At 38.9% G+C, this 24,047-nt stretch overlaps 1 protein-coding gene across 9 annotated transcripts in view; it reads left to right on the top strand.

The window, feature by feature from the left end:
• Nucleotides 1–24,047, top strand: part of NMS (neuromedin S) — a 45,917-nt gene that overhangs the window by 14,318 nt on the left and 7,552 nt on the right. For 4 of the 9 annotated variants that reach the window (XM_019453824.2, XM_019453751.2, XM_019453896.2 and 1 more), the window contains exons 2-5: nucleotides 3,790–3,894; nucleotides 20,114–20,460; nucleotides 22,347–22,402; nucleotides 22,732–22,770. In XM_019453824.2, coding sequence (XP_019309369.1) covers nucleotides 20,127–20,460; nucleotides 22,347–22,402; nucleotides 22,732–22,770 — 429 coding nt within the window. In that variant the 5' untranslated portion in view covers nucleotides 3,790–3,894; nucleotides 20,114–20,126. Of the gene's footprint in view, nucleotides 1–3,789; nucleotides 3,895–7,102; nucleotides 7,214–20,113; nucleotides 20,461–22,346; nucleotides 22,403–22,731; nucleotides 22,771–24,047 lie in introns of those variants that run through there. The other 5 variants (XM_019453556.2, XM_019453434.2, XM_053890579.1 and 2 more) reach the window with 3 other exon arrangements.

Below are 24,047 nucleotides of genomic sequence, written 5' to 3'. Positions count from 1 at the left end.
TTTCAGCTTGAGGAGTATGGCAGCATAATTTTGTGACTATCAGAACAATAGTCACAATTTCCCAAATCATTTCTTATTTAAAATATATCTAACAAAACATCTTTTGGCATTATCTTATGAAATAGCTTTTACCAGGAGACGGTGGTGTGACCCCAACAGGTGGAGGCGGCCATGCAGGCAGTGAAAGAATTTGCCCAAGGCAGAACAAAGGAGATAGCAATGTATTGAATACATTGTAAGGGAGTAGTGGGCAGGACAGCAAAGGAAAGTCTGCCAGGAGGCAATGTTGGGGGGGGGGGGTTCTTTAGTTATGGGAGGGAGTGAGGAAGTATGGGAACAAATGGAATTTTCCTTTTTTGGTAACTATGCCCTGTTGTAAGTAGCCCATTTGTCAACTGGGGCCTATGGCTATACTGAAGTCAATCACTTAATAAGCCTATTTGCATTCAGCCTGGTGGTCGCTTGTGGGTCCTTTTACCTTCCTCGGTTTTCCATTGCTCAAGCCTATTGCCTAAAAGCAGCCTTGTGGAAGCACATTTTGATTCTTCCCTGCTTCTATAAGAACTATGAAATGGCATTTCGAATTCTTCTTGTAAGATATGAGCTATTAAGTGTTGCTTATTCATAATGTCTGTGGGCAAATAAGGACATGACAATGATCCTCTTTTGTCTTAATAAAACCCAATATATTAAAACTTTCCAGAAAATTGAAATGCTATTATAATCATGGCAAAACATTAAGACAACCAATTAGAATTATGTACTTTTGATATAAAAGTTTACTTTCAGGGCACCTGGGTGGCTCAGTTGGTTAAGCTTCTGACTCTTGGTTTCAGCTCAGGTCATCATCTCACAGTTCATGGGTTTGAGCCCCACATAGGACTCCGCAGCTGGCAGCAAAGAGCCTGCTTGGGATTCCCCCCCCCCCGCCCCTCCCCCGCTCACACTGACTCTGTCTCTCTCAAAATAAATAAATAAACTTAAAAAAAAAGTAAAAGTTTCTGCAGTCCAGTTACATCTGTAAGAATAGCTTTATTATGCCAAATAATCTGTTTTTCCAGAGGCATGGAGATAACAAAGATGCTTTCCTCTTTTCTTTTTGGGATGGGATGTCTCTCACCCACTGCTAGAAGGGCCTACATTCTCAAGGCTCAGCACTAGAATTGCATTAGCACTAAGAAAAAAGCCAAGCCCTGGAGACTTAAAATGTATAATATGAAAAGAGGGCAGAATAGAATTATTGACAAATGGAATGTGGAGCTGGGTTGTTTTGCCTCTCTAATTCTGAGTCATTTTATCACATATGAAATGTCCTATAAAGAGTAATTTAACCTCCTGATGTAGATATTGCTTGACTCATGGCACACAGTGGTATAAAAACTGGCCTAGTTAATTGCAGTACCAAATTTTTAGGAAGGAGCAGGACATGGTCTTGGTTGTTGGAAGTCAGAAAATTTGCTTCAGAAGACATCATTTTGCAGTCCTTTGATTCAGCATTTCCATATCTAGGGATTTGCTCTAAGGAAATAACTATTTACATTCGTGAAGCTTTAATTATAAGGATGTCTATCATAATATTGCTTAGAGTTCTATAAAAACTACAAAAAGCCTAAATATTCTCAATTAGGTAATGTAAGTTTGTTATATTGGAATATGATAAGGCCAAAAATGATGCTTCTGATGAATATTTCATTCTATAGAAAACATTCCTACTATATTTTAATTTGATTTTTTAATGTTTATTTATTTTTGAGAGAGGGAGAGACAGAGCATGGGCAGGGAAGGGGGAGAGAGAGGAAGACACAGAATCCAAAGCAGGCTCCAGGCTCTGAGCTGTCAGCACAGAGCCCAACATGAGGTTCGAACTCACAAAGATTTCATGCAAGATCATGACGTGAGCTGAAGTCGGACACTTAATCAACTGAGCCACCCAGGCACCCCCTACTATATTTTAAAGATACAAATATTATATGTGATGTAATTCAATTTTTTTAAAGGGCACATTGTATATTATATACTGTATGCTTTGGTAAAATACCAGAAGGGATAAATACCAGATGTTGACGGTTGTTATCTCTTGGAGTGGGGATTATAGGTGATTATATTTTTTGGCTTATCTGCAGTTTAAAACAACTTCTTAAAAAAAAGTCTATGCTTTTTGTTTGTAATACTGAAAAATAGAAGCTATTGGTTTATAAACTGCATTAGAGCAATTGAAAGATGAGTGACTATGGACCCTTGCTGTGAGAATTTCCAGCTATCTGACTTGGATGACATTTAAAAAACTGTTTAATTGTTTTTGAATCACCTCATCTGCAGCATAGATAGGAAGGTATTCAACAGAATATTAACCATGATTATGGTTATTGAATATGGAAGAATCTCAGTATTTCCTTCTTGAGTTCAATCAGAGAAGCATACCAGTAGGAATGGGATGTATTACAGGGATTTGGCCTTACAAAATTGTGGGAGCTAGTTAAATAGCTTATACACAGAGGTTATCTCCGCATCCGGAGCTGGGCCTGATGTCAGTAGGGAAGACAGTCAGGAAAGAAAGGGCTTGAAATGAGAGAGAGCATAGACAAGCTGGAATCTGCAAGGATGAACTAAAAGCCACATCAGTTTCTCACCGACTTCACTGCTCTGACTTCAATGATAACTTGAAGATACTTGTGCCTGTTGTCACAAAGCTAATGTGTACCTGGTAGGAGGTAGAAAGCCCAGATGCCCAAGGAGGAATCCAGCAGGAACTAGAAGAGCTGTGGGTCTGGCTGCTGTCTCACACCAAGGTGGGAGGCAGATCTGTGGTATCAGTCATGGTCTGCAACCACACCTGACTCTCTACAAACCAGGTAGAAATACACAGTGGACCCTTGAACAGAGGGGCCACTTATACCTGGGTATTTTACAGTAAAGTACTGTAAATGTATTCTCTCTCCCTTATGATTTTCTTAATAACATTTTCTTTTCTCTAGCTTACTTTAATTGTAAGAATACAGTATATATAATAACACATAACATGCAAAATGCATGTTAATCGACAGTTTATATTATCTGTAATGCTTCTGGTCAATAGTAAGCTGTTAGTAGTTAAGTTTGGGGGGAGTCAAAAATTATAGGAGTGCTGGATGGCTCAGTCGGTTAAGTGTCTGGCTCTTGATTTTGGCTCAGGTCGTGATCTCATAATTTGTGAGTTCAAGCCCCAGATCAGGCTCTGTGCTGACAGCACGGAGCCTGGTTGGGATTCTCTCTCTCCCTCTTTCTCTGCCCCTCCCCCACTTGCTCACTCTCTCTCTCTCTTTCTCTCTCAATAAATAAACTTAAAAAAATTATATGTGGATTTTTGACTGTGTGGGGAGTGGGGGTGTTGGTGTCCCTAACCTGTGTTGTTCAAGGGTCAACTGGTACAACCAAATGGAGTAGAAATATATTTCTGAGTATAGATAAACATGGCTTCTGTTTCCTTTCAAGCCCCACATAGGAGGACTGTCTTGTGGCCACACAGGAGAAGGAATTCTAGCCATACAGCTTGACTAAGTTGATACAGTACAAGCTACCATGGCCTTTATTTGCTACTAACCCATGGGAGGACCACGGACAAGTTGCCTATCCTCTATGGCTCCCCAAACCTCTCCAAGATAATTAAAAAAACAGCACTAGCCACTTTTTGTTTTGTATGTATGGGGTAAAGATGAGAAAGACTAGATTTGTAAAATTATTGGGTGAATGTTAGGATTAGTTCCATATCATCATTTTAAGTTGTTTTATGTTTATTGTTCTGTGACATAGGCCTTCCTCTGGAAATGCTGCTTTCTGTCAAGCCGACTATCAAAACACATTAAATATGAAGATTTGATAGAAAAACGTATATATAAGCCAACAGTAACCCGTAAGGTATGTCAGTCTTCCTAACAAGCAAATGAATACTTTGAGGTTTTCTCCCCAATGGGAAACAATGATAGTATGTCTCTTAATTATGTACTAAAACAATAACTCACGATTCTCTCTTCCATCAAGCTGCAAATATATAGCAAGCAGACTGTCTTTTATAATAATACTGCCCACTGAGCCTAAATACTACCCATTGTCATGTGTTGAGTTGCTGCTATGTATCATGTCCTGGCCAAATGGCTTTTAATACATAATATCTAATTTTCTCACTAACTGTGCAAGGTAAGCATTTGTGCCAATCCAATGTGTGTGAAATAGTATTTAATTGTTTTAACTTATATTTCTCTAATACTAGTCTACTGATTGTTAGGTTACTTCTTCTCTGAATGGCTTATTTATATCCTTTGCTGAGTCCTGGCCCAGGCCATTACCAGCTGTATAAAATTGAACAAGTTATTTAAATCCTTTGCATCTAAGTTTCCTTATCTGTAGAAAGAAATACATATAAAGGATTACTGTATAAATGTAGAGTAATTTTTAGGATACAGTGTATTCATGTATATTAACTATTATTAATTCATAGCACATATGTTAATTGGTATTTGGATATAAATTCCCATTTGCTCTGTGATAAATATGTTCTCCCTGACAGTGGCTTGTCTTTAAACTTAATTTATAACATATTTTATCATATAGGAGTTTAACATTTTTATAATAATATATATCAGTACTTTAATGATTTCTATCTTTATAAAGAAATCATCTTTCCCTCAAACAATAAAACATTATGACATACCTTCTTCCAGTTGTTTTAAATTCTTTTTAACGTTTATTTTTGAGAGAGAGAGACAGAGCGTGAGTGGTAGAGGAGCAGAGAGAGAGAGAGACAATCTGAAGCAGGCTGTATACTCTGAGCTGTCAGCACAGAGCCAGATGCAAGGCTCGAACTCACAGACCGTGAGGTCATGACCTGAGCCAAAGTCGGATGTTTAACCGACTGAGCTACCCAGGTGCCTCTCTTCCAGTTTTAAAATTTTGAATTTCACATTTAGATATTTAATCTACCTGGAGTTCATCTTTATATGCTATGAGGAAGTACATATCTATTTTTTTTTTTTCCATATAGAAAGCTGAGCTAGGTCAGACCACAAGTGCTAGTATAGGTAAGAAGTCTGTTGAGAATGGTGACCTCACTTAGCTTGGGTTACTTTCTTGGTTGTTTAATAGTGACCCAGTCAACAACCAGGGCAAAGGATCATAGGAGGGTAAAAGCATGCTTTCGAGGAAACAGCTCTCCCAAATTTCTTTGTCACTGTGGAAATGCCCCTAAATACTTGGGGGTCTCAGCAGCCTGGGAGAGAAAAGTGCCAGAGGCTACAGAATCAAGACAACCCGCCTTTTATATCATCTTGGAGTTTAAGAGGGTTTTGGTGTGAAGTGTTACATCAACACTTAAGGATGACCCTGTGATCTCTTAAAGGTGTTGGTACAATGCATACTTTCTATTCCATTTCTAATTGGGCCTCCTTGATTTTTTCGTGCTGTGAGATGTGAGGTGACACAGTTGTCCCAACTCCATTTATTGACCAGTTCTCCCCATGATTGGTAACATGTCCCACACCAGAGACCTGCAAAAACCAATGTCTTTCTATGAATACAATAGCTAATATAATCATTTATGTAAAACAGACAATTTCAGGGGCACCTGCATGGCGCAGTTGGTTAAGCGTATGACTTTGCCTTAGGTCATGATTTCAAGGTCTGTGGGTTCAAGTCCTACATTAGGCTCTGTGCTAATAGCTTGGAGCCTGGAGGCTGCTTCGGATTCTGTGTCTCCCTTTCTCTCTGCCCCTTCCTCTCTCATGCTCTGTCTCTGTCTCTCTCTCAAAAATAAATAAACATTAAAAAAAGTTTTTAAAAAAACAGACAACTTCAAATGTTGGCCATCTTGATTTTGGTTTGTGGATTCTAAATGTCCAAAGTTCAAATGCTTCAGAGTTGAAGTGAAAGAGAACTAAATCCTTATTTTCCTTTTGATGACACATTCTAGTTTTTAAAGATTCATAACACAATCCAGAGCCTTTTTATACTGATGCCTAATTGTATGACATGGGCTCAGGACTTGGATTTGTGCCTTCTGATAAATATGGTGGTGTCAGATATCATAGCAGGTGATTATAATTGCAATAATTCTGTAGCCTTCTCACAGTAGGAAACTAAGTCAGTCTGTGAATTGGTCAGCAAACTCTCCAAAGGAAACTACTAATGTGAGAAGTGGAGGAATAAATGTGTGGTTACAGTCCAGTTTAATTTCCTGTGAACTGATTGCTTCCTTGGTAGTGGTCAATATGTGTGTCTCTGTGCCTTTGGGGAAGCATGCTCCTATGGTATTATGATGGATAATAAAAACACAGAATCCTTCTGTGTCTCCCTCTCTCTCTGCCCCTCCCCCACTCATGTTCTGTCCCTCTCTGTCTCAGAAATAAATAAACATAAAAAAAATTAAAAAAAAAAAACAACAACACAGAATCCTGAAGAAGAACATTGCTACCTGGTATTAAAATATGGCTCTGGTATGAAAAAATGAGCTTGTGACATCTGACTAATAGGGAGATGGAGCATAGTGAGAATTATTCATAGTGGTCAATGAAAAGGCCAGGATGCACATTGAGCAGAGCAGCCAGCAATACTCGGGTGTTGTTTGCACACTGCTTCTCTAAGTGACAAACTGTAATCATCAAAGCCTTCTCAAAACTTTCCATTCACCAGGGCTGCTTAGGCTAGTATACAAGTGATATTTTTACAGATGGCTGTGCGCGGATCATATAGACGCCAGCAGCTGTGATGGGTCCCCACTGTGGCACGGATCACCCAAGACATTCCATGTGGCTTCTTGGGAGTCCTCTATTATTTATTTATTTGGGGCATAAGATTTATCTTTGTGAGTGTTTTTCCAGAATTAATATACACCAATAACCTTTGCATGTCCTGAGTATCTCTAAGGTGATGTAGAGAGGAGAATCCAGGATCATGCTGGCTAGAGACAGAAGGCAGAAAGAACCCAAAAGGGCTGAGAGTGAGCTGTTGAGCAAATAAGAGAAAATGCTTAATTCTGCTGAACTGAGATTCTCAACCTAGGATCTGAATTTAGGGTTCTCAAACTTAGATTTCTGCAGAATCCCCTGGGAAGTTTGTTTACAATGCAGATTCACCCCCAATTCAGATTCACAGAGTCTGGAATGGACCCACAAATGTGCACATCCGAGGTGTTTCTGAAGTATGTGCTCTAGGAATTATATTCAGAGGAAATCCTCTACTGCTGGTGAGTAGTTGTATGTGTTGGGGGTTCATGAACAAGGACTATGGAAAGGAACCATGCACCTGAACCCCCAGCATAGTATGACAAATTGCACATCCAGACATGCCTGTGCATTTGATGAGGGAGCATAAGGCGAGCTGACAGGCCACAAACACCCTCCATACCCCCCACACCCAGATGGGATATGTGTGATACTCCTCAGGCACTCCTGGCTGCCCAATAACAAAGGAAAGTGGAAAACAAATGGTTAACTGATAGAGATCACAGTTCTATAGGACCCAAGTCTCCATCACCCCTCCATAGTGTTGTGGGAAACAAAGGCAGAAGGAAATGACAGATAGAATTAAATTTCTTTATCACCTGCATCCCATTGACAAATACTTGAGACTGACAGAGTGAAACCTTTCTCCCTGAACTCCCTACTGTCTTAATGCTAATGCTTTGCTAGAGGGAAAAACAAACTTAGCTTGACAATAGCTAGACCTCCGGTATCCTGTGAGTCTTTAGTTTATGAAAATCTTGCTAAAGATTTCCCCTGGACTTTACCTCCCCACAACTCCATAGTATAAAACCAGTCTCTCCTCATGGTTCCAGGGCAGCTCTTCCTGCCCATGGGTCTTGTCCCCGTGCTTCAGTAGAATCTACCTTTTTACACCAAAGACGTCTTCAACAATTCTTTCTTGGCCATTGGCTCTGGGCCCCACAAACCCCACTATCACCCCAAAAACCTCATCACATTTTTCAGAGATAAAAATCTAGGGGCACCGGGGTAGCTCAGTCAGTTAAGCAGCCAACTCTTGATTTAGGCTCAGGTTATGATTTCAGGGTGATGAGATTGATCCACATGTCCAGCTCTGTATTGATAGTGTGGAGCCCGCTTGGGGATTCTCTCTGTCCTCTCTCTGCCCCTCCTCATGTGTGTGTGCGCGCTCGCGCGTTCTCTCTCTATCAAAATAAATAAACAAACTTTATTAACAAAAAAGAAGGAAAGAAAGAAAGTCCATACGTTTCCTCACATACTTGGAAGGATCCATGTCCCTCAGAAGTTACAAACCATGATAGCATATAATCTCCACAAAGCGAATGATCGGATCTCTATTGCCACAGGTGTTTAACTTCTCTTCCAGATTACTGCCCCATATCCATCCAGCATCTCACACAAATATGAACATTCTTGGCCCTAGGAAGGCTCTGGTCGGAGACAATGTCTGGGTCCCTGTGACTCAGTTGTCAGTATTGGGAAAGTAACCCAAAGGGACATCCTACTGAGATGGATAGGTAGCTTGTCTCTGCAAACAAAGATAGCAGTGCTGTTTTGTGCACTAGAAAACCTTGCTAATGGCTTCCAAAGATAGCCAGAGGGGCATGGAGCTCCCCCAGGAGCTGCTTCTCCTCAGTCAGTGCCTGGGAAAGGACCCTCAGAGTCAAACGTCTGATTAGAAGGAGGTCTTTCTAGTCCTCTGGCTCAGTTCCAGAGCCCCCACAGCGCCTTGAGCTTCCAGAACCTTCCTCTCCTGTCCCTCAGGCTGTGTAAAACTGAAGAACAGCCTGGAGTTACAGTGTAAGGGCATCCCCATTGAGCATGCTAACCTTAACTTTGCCCTTAGCCATTTTTTTCATTTACCACATAACTTCTCAAATTGTTAATTTCCATGAATTATTTTTTCAAACTGTTTAAGCAAGATAAAAGAGTCATAGAATTTAGTTTTATTATTATTATTAATATTACCTTTGCACAAATGAGATGAGAGAAGTGTCCATAACCCTCTTCTGACTTAGAGGACTCACAATACGTATGCTTTTCAGAAAAAAAAAATCTCGTAGGGAATATTACCAGAATAACACGTTTTAAAACAAGACCAATGAGGATTACCACCTTCATGGAAGTTATAGTTACATCCACAAGCTATAGCAACAATCTCTGAAATTCAGATGTTTTATTACTCCTGAGTTAGAAATAACATTGACAGGCATAGTTAAAGATGTAGAAGAATATTTCTTCGTGTTTTCATTTTGTTTTGTTTCAGTTAGAAGAAGATATATTTTCTTCTTAACTAGCTGAGATTTCTCTCACCTCTAAGTAGAGGGTCTGTTATTTCAGGATTTTGATTTCCTTGACTTAGCACGGTGAGAAATAATGCACACCTCTGTATTAACATCCTTAAAAATCTTAAAATTTAGAGTAGGAAAAAAGTAGGAAGAGAATTTAACAAATTGGGTACGGAGCGTGAGTGTCAGGAGTGGCTTGATTGCCCTCTCTAACTCCCTGCTTCTTCCCACCAGCCTCCAACTAGGTAACTCAGCCTCTTCTTTACATAGAAGGTAGAGGTTCCCCATCATGTGACTTGCTCAGATTCCTTCCTACCACCTCCAGATCTGAGTATGTCTTTACCTCCCTCCCTCCTGTTTCAGGAATAGAGGACTTATCCTTCTTCTTGGCTTATGATTATATCCCTTTTAATTACTCCATGACTTTGGCTCCTCAATTTCCATTCATTTCTCTGCCTCCCCCATTTCCTCTCTTCTGCCTATCTACATGTTTGCGTCTCCCTCACCCTTCATTTATTTTAAAGCTCCCCTGGTTCCCTGGCCCTTCACCTTCCATCCTTCCTGAAAGGCTGTATCTGCCTCTTCTGCACACCCTCACCCCAGACCCTACTGATACTGCTCACCAGTGAGACCCGAACTGCGAAATCCACTCCTCTCCTGCAGGGCATTTTCCCTGACTATTGCTTCTTGGCTTCTGTTCCTCCCCTGCCCTTGAGCACTGATATTCACCAGGGTCTCATGCTCCTTCACTCCCTTCATTCTCCCAAAGTGTTCTCAATTTCTCTAGTGACTTCAGCCGCCGCACACATACTCCTGATGATTAAGTCTACACACATGACTTCAGTCTCTTTCTTAAGCATGAGGCACTCATCTCCAGCTACATCCTGGACACCTCCGTTTGCGTCCTCCATGGGCGCTTATACCACACATCAACCCACTGTTTTCTCTCCATTTCCAGTCTCTGTGAAGAAGGCCACTCTCTGCTCTGCATCACAGGCCTGACTCCTTGGAGGCCTCTCCAGCTCCTTCCTTTCCTTCAGCCTCCAGATAGTCATCCCCAGTTCTTGCCAATTCTCTGGTTAAAATGTCTCAGTCCACCCCCACTTTCCCCTCCTGCTGACGCTACCTTGGGTCTAGCCCTCACTGTTTTTCACGTGCAGATGTTTTCTGATAGATTTCCATTTCAGATCTCACTTCTCACATAAGCTCTCTGTAGCTACAGCTGTGGGCAGGCCCCAATACATTTGATGACTTCCTAATACACAATACATCCTACTCCTGAAATGGCATATTGGCTCTTTAGGATAGCATTCCATGTCTCTAACCACTATGATTCTTTCCCTCTCACTTCCCTTCTCTATCAGAAGTAAGGCCAAGTTCTAATATCAGAGTATCAGAGGTACCCAGCTGGTGGCAAGCTCTCCATCTGCAGATGGCAAGAGTAAGCTTATAAAAGTGATACCACTCATTTCCCACTGTCTCTAAAAGTCTGCAACCTGACAACCTGCTTCCATTTTACCCCTTCATTCTGTTTCTCTTAACATCTTTGTCATAGTCCTAAGAATCTCCCAAAAGATGCCACAACTCTCTCTCCTCCTACTCCAGCTATCAGCCATGCTTCTGCCCCCGCCTCTGGAAGCACCAAACTTCACTTTTCTCTGATGTTTTCCCATCTATGTACCTTTCATATGGCTACTCCCCCTCCTCTGCCTGCTCTGCTGGGCAAATTCAATTGGTCTTCAAACCCCCTGTTGAAGCCACCTCCACTGTAGAATCTTCCCTGCTTTCCCCATAAAGGACATACTGCTCTCATGCCCTCATAGGGAATTACTGATGTGTTTGCTTTTCCTGCTACAGTATGACCTCCTTGAGATCAGAGATGATTTCTTATTAATCTTCCTATCCCTGGTGCCTGGCAGATAGTTGGAGCTCAATAAATGTATAAAGAAATGAATGAATGAGTGAAAGACTATCATTGTTCCAAGTGCCATGGCAGAGCAATAGGACTGGAACACAGAGCCCCCATCCTTCTGAGGGTTAAAAATAGTAGATGATGCAAAGTGAATATGTGGGGAACTCCTTAAGGCAGACAGGGCAGTAGAATCAACTAGCAAATGGTGTTGTTGAGAGGAGGAGGCAATGTTTCAGGTTGCTTTGCTGGAGAAGTGGATAAAGTACACCAAAGATGGTTAATGGGGCTAAAATAAACTCTGGTCTCTAGCTTAGAGACCCCTCCTACGGGTTCTTCTTCCTTTGTTTGCTGCATGCATGAACCCCCCCCACACACACAAATATGGAGGCTGATAACTATAAATTACCCTTCCCACTCACATTCAGGGCTCAGATCTTTGGAGAAACAGTCTCCTCTGAGCCCGCCGGTGTTACATAAATCTCCAATCCACCAAGATCTCCGAGTGCTGCTTGGTTTTTCTGCCAGTGTTCCAGCCTGGTTCCGTAACAGCTTCACGTTCCAAGCAAGAGTCATCCCCATTCCTCTTTTCCTCCTTCTCTAGCTTCTGAATCATCAGACTAGAAAGACTCCACAGCAAATTGACTTATCCCACCCACACACCCCAGTAACCTGTCTAGAAGACATAGGCTGTTCTCATCTCAAACAGGCTGACCTGGGGCATGTGAGTTGCTTTTTTATGTTTTCTTGTCTCAGTTAAGTTCTTATTCTAATTGGGATTCATGAAACCCCTCCTTCTTATTCAAATTTACTCTTATGTAGAAACCCACTGAGGGGCGCCTGAGTGGCTCAGTCGATGCATCCGACTTTGGCTCAGGTCATGATCTTATGGCTCATGAGTTAAGAGTCCCACATTGGGTTCTGTGCTGACAGCTCAGAGCCTGGAGCCCATTTCAGATTCTGTGTCTCCCTCTTGCTCTCTGCCCTTCCCACCCTCATGCTCCGTCTCTCTCTCCTCCAAAAATAAATAAACATTAAAGAAAAATTTTTTAATTAAAAAAAAAAGAAATCCACTGGATGCAAGCCATTATCTTTTCTATTGATTGCCATTCCTATTTACTAAATTACTGATTTAGTAATTAGTAAAGATACTGATTCTCATCTATACTCTCCCATTATATAGTCTCTATTTCCAAACACTAGCAATTTACTCTTTTAAATGTTTCCTATCTAATAACCTCTGAACTTTCCCCTATGTGTTTCCTAGAGATTCTTTCTTGCTTCTCTCCTGTGCCTATACTTCAATAGAGGCTTTATATTCTCATTTCATCATAGTCTCTGCCTGTCTAGACAGGATTCTTGATTTTTCATACTTTCATAGCCCTGAGAGCTTTCCTTTCAATAAATTATTCATTCATTCGCCTAATACAGATTGAGTATTGAGTCACTTAATTTTTATATTGACTCAGCATACAACTAGGAAAAAAGAAAAAGAAATAACTCTAGGTATCTTAAACAGAGGAATTTAATTTAGGGAATTGGTTACAAAAGTGTTGGAAGGAGTAGAGTGGGTAAAGTTAAAAACATGACGTATTGGGGCGCCTGGGTGACTCAATTGGTTGAGCATCCGACTTCAGCTCAGGTCATGATCTCGTGTCCGTGAGTTCCAGCCCCGCTTCAGGCTTCATGCTGACAGCTCAGAGCCTGGAGCCTGCTTCGGATTCTGTGTCTCCCTCTCTCTCTGTCCCTCCCCCACTCATGCTCTGTCTCTCTCTCTCTGTCTCTCTCTGTCAAAAATAAATATTAAAAAAATTTTTTTAAAAAGACATTACATATCAAGTGTTGATAAGAATGTGGAGCAACTGGAATTCCCATGTACTGCTGGTAGGAATGTAAAATAATACAACTATGCATAATTACTTTGCTGTTTCTTAAAGAGTGAGATATACAACTACCATACAATCCAGTCATTACAAGCTTAAGTATTTACCCAAGAGAAATGAAAGAAGATACCCATACAAAAACTTGTACACAAATGATCATAGCAGCTTTATTTGTAATAGCTTAACACTAGAAACAAATGTCTGCCAAAAGGTGAATGAAAAACAAACTGTGATACATATAAACAATAGAATACTATGTAGCAACAAAAAAGGAATAAAAGATTAAAATATGTAACATAGGTCATTTTAATTGTGCTGAGTGAAAGAACTCAGATTTTAAAGAAGAAAATATTGTATGATTCCATTTATGTAAAATTCTAGAAAATGCAAGCTATGATGACAAGAAGCAGATCTGTGGTGAGGGAAGAAGAGGGAGAGATTACAAAAGAGCATGACAAACTTTTGTAGCATGAGAAATCACATTTGTTATTTTTATTGTGATGATGATATCACAGTATGTACTTATGTTAAAATTTATCAGATTATAAATACATGTGGTATATCTCAACAAAACTGTAAAGGAGTTGAAAGGAGTCTGGAATTGAAAAATTGAAAAATGGTAAATGGTGACATTACCCAGAGATTAGCAACTGAAGAAAGCTCCCATCCACCCCTAGGGTTGGAGAATCATAAGGAAAAATGATGTTCACAGAGCCTGTGTTCCTTGCCCACTAAGACTATGGGGTCTCCACAAGAGCTACTGTTTCAATTACCACCTCTACTTCTCTCCAGGAATCCAGGAGCACACACTCTCATTACACCACAGGACCTGGGGAGTATGAAGTCATGTATAAATGCTGCTGCTTGTGGAGTGCTCATGGAGCACTTGTGCTTGTGGAGTCTAGGAGAGTTGCATCTGCAGGAGCCATCACCTAAAGCAGAAAAAAAATGGCTCTCCCTTCTGTCTTTCAAATTCCTCCCATCCTTTTCTACCAATGATAGAAGCTAAGGGGAAGCTAGCTGGGAAGAAAGTTTATTTTGCAGGTTTCTAGCTCTCCCTGATCAGAGGGGAATAAGGAAAGGCACTTAAGGAGCTGAAGGCCAATGGACAAGTAACTCACCCAACTGTCTGATATATTACTCTTGGCAGAGGAAAATATAAAATGAGTAAAGCCATGGTTCTTACTTTTGTGGATCTTGTCTCTTAGCACTTCCTGGTTCTCCTGAGATTACATGGCTCTCCCATCCCCTGCCTCCACTAAATAGCCCACTGTAAGAGCAGATGTAAAGGCCACGAGAAAAGCACAGGATATAGGCATAGAAAGTGGGAGGCAAAGAAAGTGTATTCAGGTGAGTGGGGACAGTGCTAGCAGATTGGAAAGGCTGGCCTTTTCTACCACCCAACAGCTTTTTGGGGGCTTTAACAGCCAGCCTCTGAAATAAACCTGTCATTACTTTCTGTGAAACCCTGCTAGAGAGATAGAAGCCCTCAAACATTAATTCTCATACCTGCATGTTAATTTGCTTTAGACTCAGAGGTTCTTGAAGGACACTAGGTGCCACTGAAGATCTCAGAAAGCTATGCTTTGAACACAGAAACTTATAATCAATTTTGAAATTACATTTTTTATATCCTACAGATTAAAGTTCAGTTCCTTAAAAGCCTGCTGAGTTTTTTCATAATAACCATTTACAAAGTGGGAGCTAATTTAATGTGGAAAGGAGGAGGAATTTTTAGTGTAATTTTCAGCATTCACTTCTGTTTCAAATGGTGTGGGAGCTCCACTTGTGAGTTCATGTATTTAAAAAAAATGATATTTCATTAAATTCACTTGACACTGACAAATCCACTGGTTACAGTCTTTTCAGTAATGCCTAACAAAAGAAACACTTCGGAAAAATAAATGCAATCAGATAAAGAAAGAAGCTGTGTTTTCATGTATGTAAGTTCAGATGTTTAAATGTGAACCCACATACTCATAATAGTGTTTGGAGTTGAATAAAGTTTTAAAATTTAGTTTTAGTTATACAAGTAATTCATAAATAGCCAACGTGATCATTCAAAAGTACAGATAATGGAAAAGCTTTTATGATTCCCTCATAATCCCATTTGTCTAGAATCACTGCTCTTGTGTGTTTGTGTGGAATCCTACCCTTTCTCTTTGTGTTACCTACATATGCACTCATGGGACTGCAGGAGCCATTTTGAAAAAACTTGTATGTAAGTGTAGGTTAGTCGATTACAAAATTGGCTGTATACTTTTCAGCCCCTTTCATTGAGAAGTGGAGTTTATTTTCCCACCCCGTGAATCCAGTGATGTTGTGCCAGTTCCAAACTAGAAGACTGTAGCTTCTACACTCACTGCCTTGGAACTCTGAAACCAGTATGGGAAAAAAACCTGGGCTAGCCATCTAGAGATAGACCACATGGAAAGGGGTCCCAGACACCCAGTCTGCTTACCAGATGAATGCAAATTTCTGAGTGAGCCCAGCTGAGATTAGCTGACCCAGCCCAAACCATAAGAATTGCCCAGTTGAATGCAGCCCAAATTACTGACCTGTATAATTTTGAGCTAAATACATTGCTTTAAACAACTAAGTTTGGAGACTGGGCTGTTATTGGTTGAGGAAAACTGATACTAGATAGTTCTATTGTAGTTCTATAACTGTTTTTCTTTACTCACTATGTTACAAAGAGTTTGACTTGTCAATACAGATAGATCCATCTTATTCTTTTTAAGAGTTGCATACATTTCCATATTATGGATATTCTACAGTTTAATATTTTCTCTATGTTAGACATTTAAGTTGTGCCTGCCTGCCTCCTTCCTTCTCTCCCTCCCCTTTCTTTTTCTGTATTATATCTGTATAGTTGTTGTATAGTTACGCCACTCTGTCTTTTGATAATATTGGTTATCTTTTTCATATAGATATTTTTAAAATATAATAAAATTTATCAAGCTTTTCCTTAATGGCTTCTCTATTCTAAATTTTGCTCAAGAACAGTGTTCCAATCAAATATATACTCTATTTCTTTCTAATACAGAATTTTATATAAGCGCCCCTGTGTATTTATGGGTATATTAGGCTTAATTCATTAATCCTCTGAAATTTATTTAAATTTATAGTGTGAAATAGGGATTTTTTTTTGCCAACTAGATTGCTAATTGTTTTTTTTTAAAGATTTTATTTTTAAGTAATCTCTGCATACAATGTAGAGCCCGAACTTACAACCCTGAGATCAAGAATCACATGCTCCACCAGGTGCCACGTGGATGGCCAGTTGTTCTAAACCCCATTTAGCATAGTTTGTCATTTTGCACTGATTTGAAATAAACACTTTTACTCTGTATTTAAATGATCTGCTTCAAGACTCTATTCCATTCCATTTATCTATTTGTTATTGTCTGTTACCAGATCAATAACAAAATGACTACAACAATATAACAATTACTACTGCTTTACAGTACATTTTGACATTGGCAAAGTATCTTTTTGGCAAAGTATACTTTGAATATTTTCTCTCTGGAAATGATTTGAGAGTCAGTTTTAAAATTCCATGAAAAAGGAATTTTGGAATTTTAATAAGGATTACACTAACTTTATAGATTAATTTGCCATCAGTTGAACTTTTAACAACATTGACTCTTGTCCTCAACGATCATGATATGTCTTTTCTTTATTCACATATTTCCTTACGTCCTTCAGTAAAGTTTTGTAGTTTTCTTTTTTATTATATTGCATACTTATTCTTTGGCTTAGTCCTCAGAATTGCATAGTTTTTAAGGCTATTTACACTTCCTAATAAATTTTTAAATGTGTTTTTATTTTTTTAAGTTTATTTATTTTGAGAGACGGAGAGCATGTGTGAGTGAGTGCATGTGGGAAGGGCAGAGAGAGAAGGAGAATCTCAAGCAGTCTGCACACTGTAAGTACGGAGCCAATGCAGAGCTGGAACTCACAAACCACGAGATCATGACCTGAGTGGAGATCAAGAATTGGACACTTAACCAACTGAGCCACTCTGGCGCCCCACCTAATACATTTTAAAATTTATTTTTGTTTATGTTCAAGAAAATTATTCCTGAAAATAGTTTTGTTTTGTTTTGTTTTGCTAATTAGGCCATTTTGGTAAACTCATTCATTCTACTAATTTGCCAGTTGATTATTTTGGATTTTCTGGGTAGATAATCATATCATTTGAAACTGAGAGTTTCTAACTTTCATTACACTTTTCATTTCATTATTTTACTTTTGGAGGGCTCCTGAACTGACTAACCCTCCCACTCCCCCATGTGTTTGTATTAGTCTGCTCAGGCTACCATTCTGAAGACTACAGTCTGGGTAGCTTAAACACCAGAAATTTATTTTCTCACAGTTTGGATTCTGGAAGTCCAGGATGAAGTGCTAGCAAAATGTTTCGGATAAGACCTCACTCCTCAGGTTGCAGACAGTCCCTTCTCACTGTGTCTTCTCCTAGCCCTTTCTATGTGTGCTCTCAGAGAAAGGATTCTGGTGTCTCCCTCCTCTTATAAAGACACCAGTCCTGGGGCGCCTGGGTGGCTCAGTCAGTTAAACATTCGACTTTGGCTTGGGTCATGATCTTGCAGTTCATGATTTTGAGCCCCATGTTGGGCTCTGTGCTGACAGCTCAGAGCCTGGAGGCTCCCCCTCCCCTACTCGCACTCTGTATCTCTCTCTCTCTCAAAAATAAAAGATTTAAAAAAAAATTTTTTTTTGAATAAAAAATAAAGATACCAGTCCTATCAGATTAGAGCCCTATCTTTATGCTTCATTTGTCCTTAATTATCTCCTTAAAGGCCCGATCTCCAAATATAGCCACACTGGGGATCAGGGCTTCAACATATTCCATTTCTGGGATATCGGCATAATCCAATTTCTGAATTAGCATTAAAAATAATATTTTTAGGGGCACCTGGCTGGCTCAGTTGGTGAAGCATGTGACTCTTGATCTCAGGGTTTTGAGTTCCAGCCCCATGTTGGGTGTAGAGATTACTTAGAAATAAAATCTTTTTAAAAATAATGAGTTAAAAAATATTTTTATTTTTTATTCTAAATATCTGAGAAATAATGTGAAAAATGTACAAAATAAAATTAATTTGATATAAACCAGAGTTATCACATAGGTTTATTTGAAAAATGTATGTTTGTGCATAGATCACTTAGTTCATGGTAGAGATAGACCAAATATTTAAACAATACTTATTGATTGATAGTAGAACTGCCACAAACCTTTGCTAGTATGTGTGTGTTGTGTCTAAAATGTCCATAAGTAATTGTGTTTTAATATCATATAGATAAGTGGTTTATGTTCAAAAAGCAATCATTCATTTTTTTTCCATTTGTTCAGTAAAGACTTGCAGTTGGGAAGTGGGTGTATTTCAATACAAAGATATCATCTCTTCCTGGTGTTTGAAGACCTTAGTTTATTCTCCTTGAACTAAAGTGGTAAATACTGTAATAAATAGAAATCTCTATTTTCTTGCTGGCTTAAGGAAGTAGGCAAAATATTATTGCTATACAGTAGTTTATAATTCCCACTCTCTTATGAATTAGAATTTTTTGGCAAAATACCACATTTTAAGTCATAATTAAACAGTTTATGTGTTTATTCTGAGTGACTCCCACACAAAATTATTCTTAAAACTTTCATTAACTGAAAAAAATGATATAAGATGACTTAGGTAAAGTATTAACATGTTTTAAATACATTGTAAGCATTCAACAATTGTTAGTTGCCTCATAATCCTTAAAAGAGCAAAAATTAAAGATATGCATAATGAAAAAAAGATATTTATTTGATATATGCCTTATACAGGTTGTGCTTTTTGCAAGACTGCAGACTTCATTCTTTCTCCTTTCTATTCCATATCCAATCTCAAAGAGGCTGTTAAATTTTTTTTATTATTGAAATATAGTTAACACACAATATTATATTAATTTCAGGTGTACAATACAGTGACTTGGCAACTCTATACCTTACACAGTGTTCCCCACAGTACCATCTGTCACCATATGACATTAGTATAATATTATTCATTATATTCCTTCTGCTATACTTTTCATCCTATGACTTATTTATATTGTAACTGGAGGTTTGTACCTCTTAATTCCCTTCCCCTATTTCTCCCACTCTTTTGCCCTCTTCCTTTCTGGCAACTACCAGTTTGTTCTCTGTATTTATAAGTCTTTCTGTTTCTAGGTTTTGTGGTGGTTGTTTGTTTTATTTTTTAAGATTTCACATGTAAGTGAAATCATACGGTATTTGTCTTTGTCTTATATCACTTAGCATAATACCCTATTATAAGATGCCCATACGACGCAAAGCAATCTACAGATTGAATATATTCCCTATCAAGGAAGGTCTTTTTAGAAAAAAGTGAACACATTGACTAAAATCCCACACTTTTACAGACATGACTGGATTCAGATATCCTTGAGTCCAAATCCCTGCTCTGCATTCATTTGGTTTGGTAACCTTGGCAAGTTCCTTATTCTCTCTCAGCCTCAATTTTCCCATTCATAAAATTAGGATAATCATATACTCCTTACGGATCTTTTGTGAGAACTACATACAATAACCTAAGTGAAATCCTAAATAGAGGCTCAGTAGATGACATGTTATTATTGTTGTTATTATTATTGTAATTAAACACTTATGTTTTCTTATATGCTGATTTTATTTGAAATATTTAACTTATTCATAGAAAGGAGTCTGGACAAACCTTAAGGAGTCTAATTTCTAACTATGATTTTTAAAATATCTACTTGAACTTTTGAGTTTCTTGTAATATTATATCCAGGACTCCAAATTTTGTTCTCAGTTGCACCACAGACTATAAAACATCCTTTGTTAATGGTGGAAAATAAACAGCTTCTTAGGAAATAAGACTTCGTCACACAAGAGTGTATAGATTTATATCCAGTTCTTTGATTAAAAAAAGAGAAAACGCCTTTCTAGAGTCAGAAATGTTTCTCAAACCACTATAGAATAACAATTATGACTCTCCACTTTTTATTTTTATTGCTGGATTGAAAAAGATGATTCTCTACAATGCCTACCCCAGGAGGAATTATTCCACAAATAAGGGCCCAGCGTGACATTTATGAGAAAGCCAGGGTCCTCCTGTGCAAAATTGATTGGTTCTCAGCCAACGGGCTCCCGGGCGTTGCAAACAAAGGCACCTTCTCCACTGGGACCTATCAGATGCAGGGCAGAGTATTGCCTCTGCCTTTGGAACTTCAGGAAATGCTCAACTCCTATCTGGGCAGCACACATCTGTGGCCAGCAAAGAGGAACCTGGCTTTGAAAATGAAACAACTTCCTCCTCAATTCGTTTCCATCTTGGCCATCTATTGCTTCTGCATGCTACAGATTCCCTCCTCAGGTAAGGAGATCCCTTCATCAGACCCCCAGCTGGGCTGAGCTCTAACCCTTGATCCTTCAGGGTGGTTCTGGGTCCTGGAAGGAATCCAACATAATCCCCTCACCTACCTCCATTTCCACCCTTTTGAAATGGCTTCCCATTTGTCCCTAACCTTTAAGAGAGGGTGGACAGAACTAGATGCTGCAGCCTTTTACCGAAGGACATGACTCCCTTGTGGAACTGTCGTTAAACAGCTCCTGACTTAGGGCTGTCCCAAAGACGAGCTGCTAAAACTGTGAGGGATATGAGCTGGAGACCCCGATGTCTTAGCCATCTGTGTTCCTGGAATTCTGAAGAGAGAATACAGTAAAATTGAGTTTACAGACATGAGGACTGGGGATTGAGGGACAGTTGAAGAGGGGCGGGAAAGGAACGCAAACAGGAAAAAGGAATATTTTCATGGCCTTTCTGTGGGCTCCCTGGAGGCAGGATCCCAGACAGAGCTGCAGAGGCCCCAAGTCTTAGTGGGCTTGGGCACTGTCCGAGGATCTGACTGGACAAGGCTATTGCTTCACCAGCTTCTGAGAAACCAGTACCTTTACAGGGAACCAAGGGTGGGATATGGGATCAGTAGTCGGAATGCATTACCAATTTCAAGGTAATTCACCAAATGATACAGGGAGGCATGTGGTGGCAGCTCCAATTGGAAATGTGGACTATTTCAAAATTTCAGACTTTTCCATTAGAATTTTGATTTAGGGGTGTAGAAAAGTTTTGAAAATATATTCAAACAGAAAATATATTTCAAGCAGTATCTTTGTTTTGCTGTGTCTTACAGTATAATCGCAAAACCTAGACATTGCAAGGAACCTTGGAGGTCGTCTAATTTAACCTTTCATGGCAAGCAGGGATCTATGATTTCCCTGTTTGATTACTTTCAGTGACACCCAACTCACTACCAGCCTAAGAGAGCCAGTAACTGCCTCTTCTTGGGTCCAATAGAATCTTGTTTATATTACACTTTGGGGAATTTGTTACTACCTTTTATTTATCTATCTATATATTTATATCCACCTCCCCCTTTTTCCTATTTAAGTTTTTTTGTTTCCCGAGGATAAGGTTCCTATATTCTTTATCATTTGTACTGTTAACACAGAACCTGTTAATAAATCCTTATAGGATTGGTTCAAATTACTTTGCATTTTTGAATGGCTCCAATCATCAAAAATTTCTTTACACTAAACTGAAATCTGATCACATGTAACTTGTAACCATTAGCCTGAGTTATTATGTATATACTCTTGAGCCAAATATTCCCTGTCCCACATTTAAAAAAATCTAAGTTCAGGGTTTTACATTTATCCCATTAATTTCACCTCTCCAACAGATTCCTCCAATTTCTGTATTAGCTATTCCCCTAAGTATTGCATCGTGTACAAACGAGATGGAGACTTCATTTAGGCCAGGTAGAGGCTGACTGGCATAGGGTGCAGCTGTGTGCTGGTAACACCCTTGCCCAGACCTACCCCTGCTTCTGATGAAGCAGAAGAACAAGTATCTGTACTTCTTAAAAGTTCCTAGACTGACTCTGATGCACACACTTTCTTGACACCATCTCCTAATATGCTGTCTCCATAAATTCCATAAAAATACAAATTAAGTTTTTCCCTCTTGAGTTACTAACTCTTATGTTGGTAACTCCTGGTAAATTAAAAAAGGAATTGTGTTTAATTAATTTTAGTACAAATCTCACTTTTACTGTTGTAGGTAGAAATGTGTTTTCTTTGTAAATCCTTTTTAAAATATTGTATTTCTAGAATCTCTGTATGTTTTTCAATGTAAAGATTTAAAAGTTAATGCTATGAACTTTTTTCTCTAATTAATATTTTTGTGATTTCTCATAATAGGATTTCCTCGACCTCTAGCTGATCCCCCAGATGACTTGGATATCATGCAGCTTGAGGTACGCTGCTATTCAGTAATGTGCGCTTTTTATTTCATCTTGGCCTTGAAAATATCATGTGGATAATGTTCACTTAAAACTATTTTAAGATCAGATTCTTGGCTGCAGCAGGAACTCATATTGCCATTTTCATAGCCTCATTTAAGGCATCCTGAGAGTTGTGTTGAAATTCACTGCCACTGTGCGAGAAGGTAATGCAAGGTTCATAAATGGGACAGTTTTAGGGTTTTATATGTGTTGTAATAGATTTCTATTGACTAAGGAATTTAGACTTATCTTTGATTTGAATTTAGACTTATCTTTGATTCATTTTTCATATTTTTCTTTAGTGGCTGGCATATGGGGCAACTCTTTCTTGGCAAACTAAAGTAAAACAGTTATATGCATATAATTATTCTTTAAGTTATAACAATTCACATGTTTATATCATAATTGATATCTGTAAGAAGCACAGTTTTTTGGTACCTACAGGAGAAATCTGTGTGTATGTCTAAATACATGTGTAAGAATGTAGTTTTAGGAAATAACAAGTGAATCTGTCATATATAAAATACCATAAAATATTGGTAGTTCATGTATATTCTTATAATTATTATAATAATACATACATATATAATTATATTATGTATATTGTGACATATCATGGTATATGTTACAAATTGATATACTATGATATAATAGTTCTTCAAAACAATCATCTCATGTAAATGACCTAACAGTGATAGGAACCACAACAGTAATGTTTCAGTGGATACAAAGTAAATAGATCTCATGTAAAGAACCTAACAGCGGTAGGAACCACAAGGAACCACTTTTGATTCAGTGGAAAGTACAAGAGGGTGGTATTAGGGTGGAGTCCATGACTCTTAGCATACACTGAATATTTTCACCTTGAGGCACATCTTTTCTTCCTCACTTCCCCCAAGCCACAGCATACCGTATCCTGGCCACATTGAGCTGTTCACTATTCCCCAAGTGCACCAGGCCTTTATATGTTTGTTTGCACAGGCTTTTCCTTAGCCAAAATGCTTTTGCAGGCTGTGTTCGCAGCTCAGACTCTAAAACCAAAGTACCTGGGTTTAACACCCAGATCTACTTAACTTTGGCAAGTTTGTTAATCTCTCTGTGTCTCAGTTTTCCCATCTGTAATATGGGAATAATAGCCTCATGTTATTGTGAAGATTGAGGGCTTTAATATTTGTGAAGTGTTTACAACAGTAACACAGTAAATGACAGCACTTAAGTGCCAGCTGTTACCATTATCTCTGATGCCACTAATGGCCATCCTTCAAGATTCAAACATCACTTTCTCGCTTATACTTCATAAGTATATCATGCCTATTTCTTCTTATTTTCAGTTTATCCTTATGCATATGTTTGAAGACAACTGTTCTCTCTTATCTTCAAAACTAATCTTATAGCCTTGATATCCAGAGCAAAAATTTAGGGTGAAAACTCAGTTTTCTATCTCCTTGCCACTGCCTGTTCACTTCACACCAAATGGGCTTCCCTACCCCTCAAATGAAGGCTGCAAGGATGTCCCCTACATAAGCAGAAGTGGAAGTGTGGCAGTCACATGTGCTAGTTACAGTATTAAATCGGGTTATAGGTTTCCCCAAGTGCAAGGTGCCACATGGAATGAATT

The sequence above is a fragment of the Panthera pardus genome, unplaced genomic scaffold (assembly GCF_024362965.1).
Source record: "Panthera pardus isolate Hobbes unplaced genomic scaffold, ASM2436296v1 HiC_scaffold_25, whole genome shotgun sequence".
Classification (NCBI taxonomy): Eukaryota; Metazoa; Chordata; class Mammalia; order Carnivora; family Felidae; genus Panthera; species Panthera pardus.
Note: the sequence above shows the minus strand (reverse complement) of the source record. Positions and strands in the feature narration are given on the sequence as shown.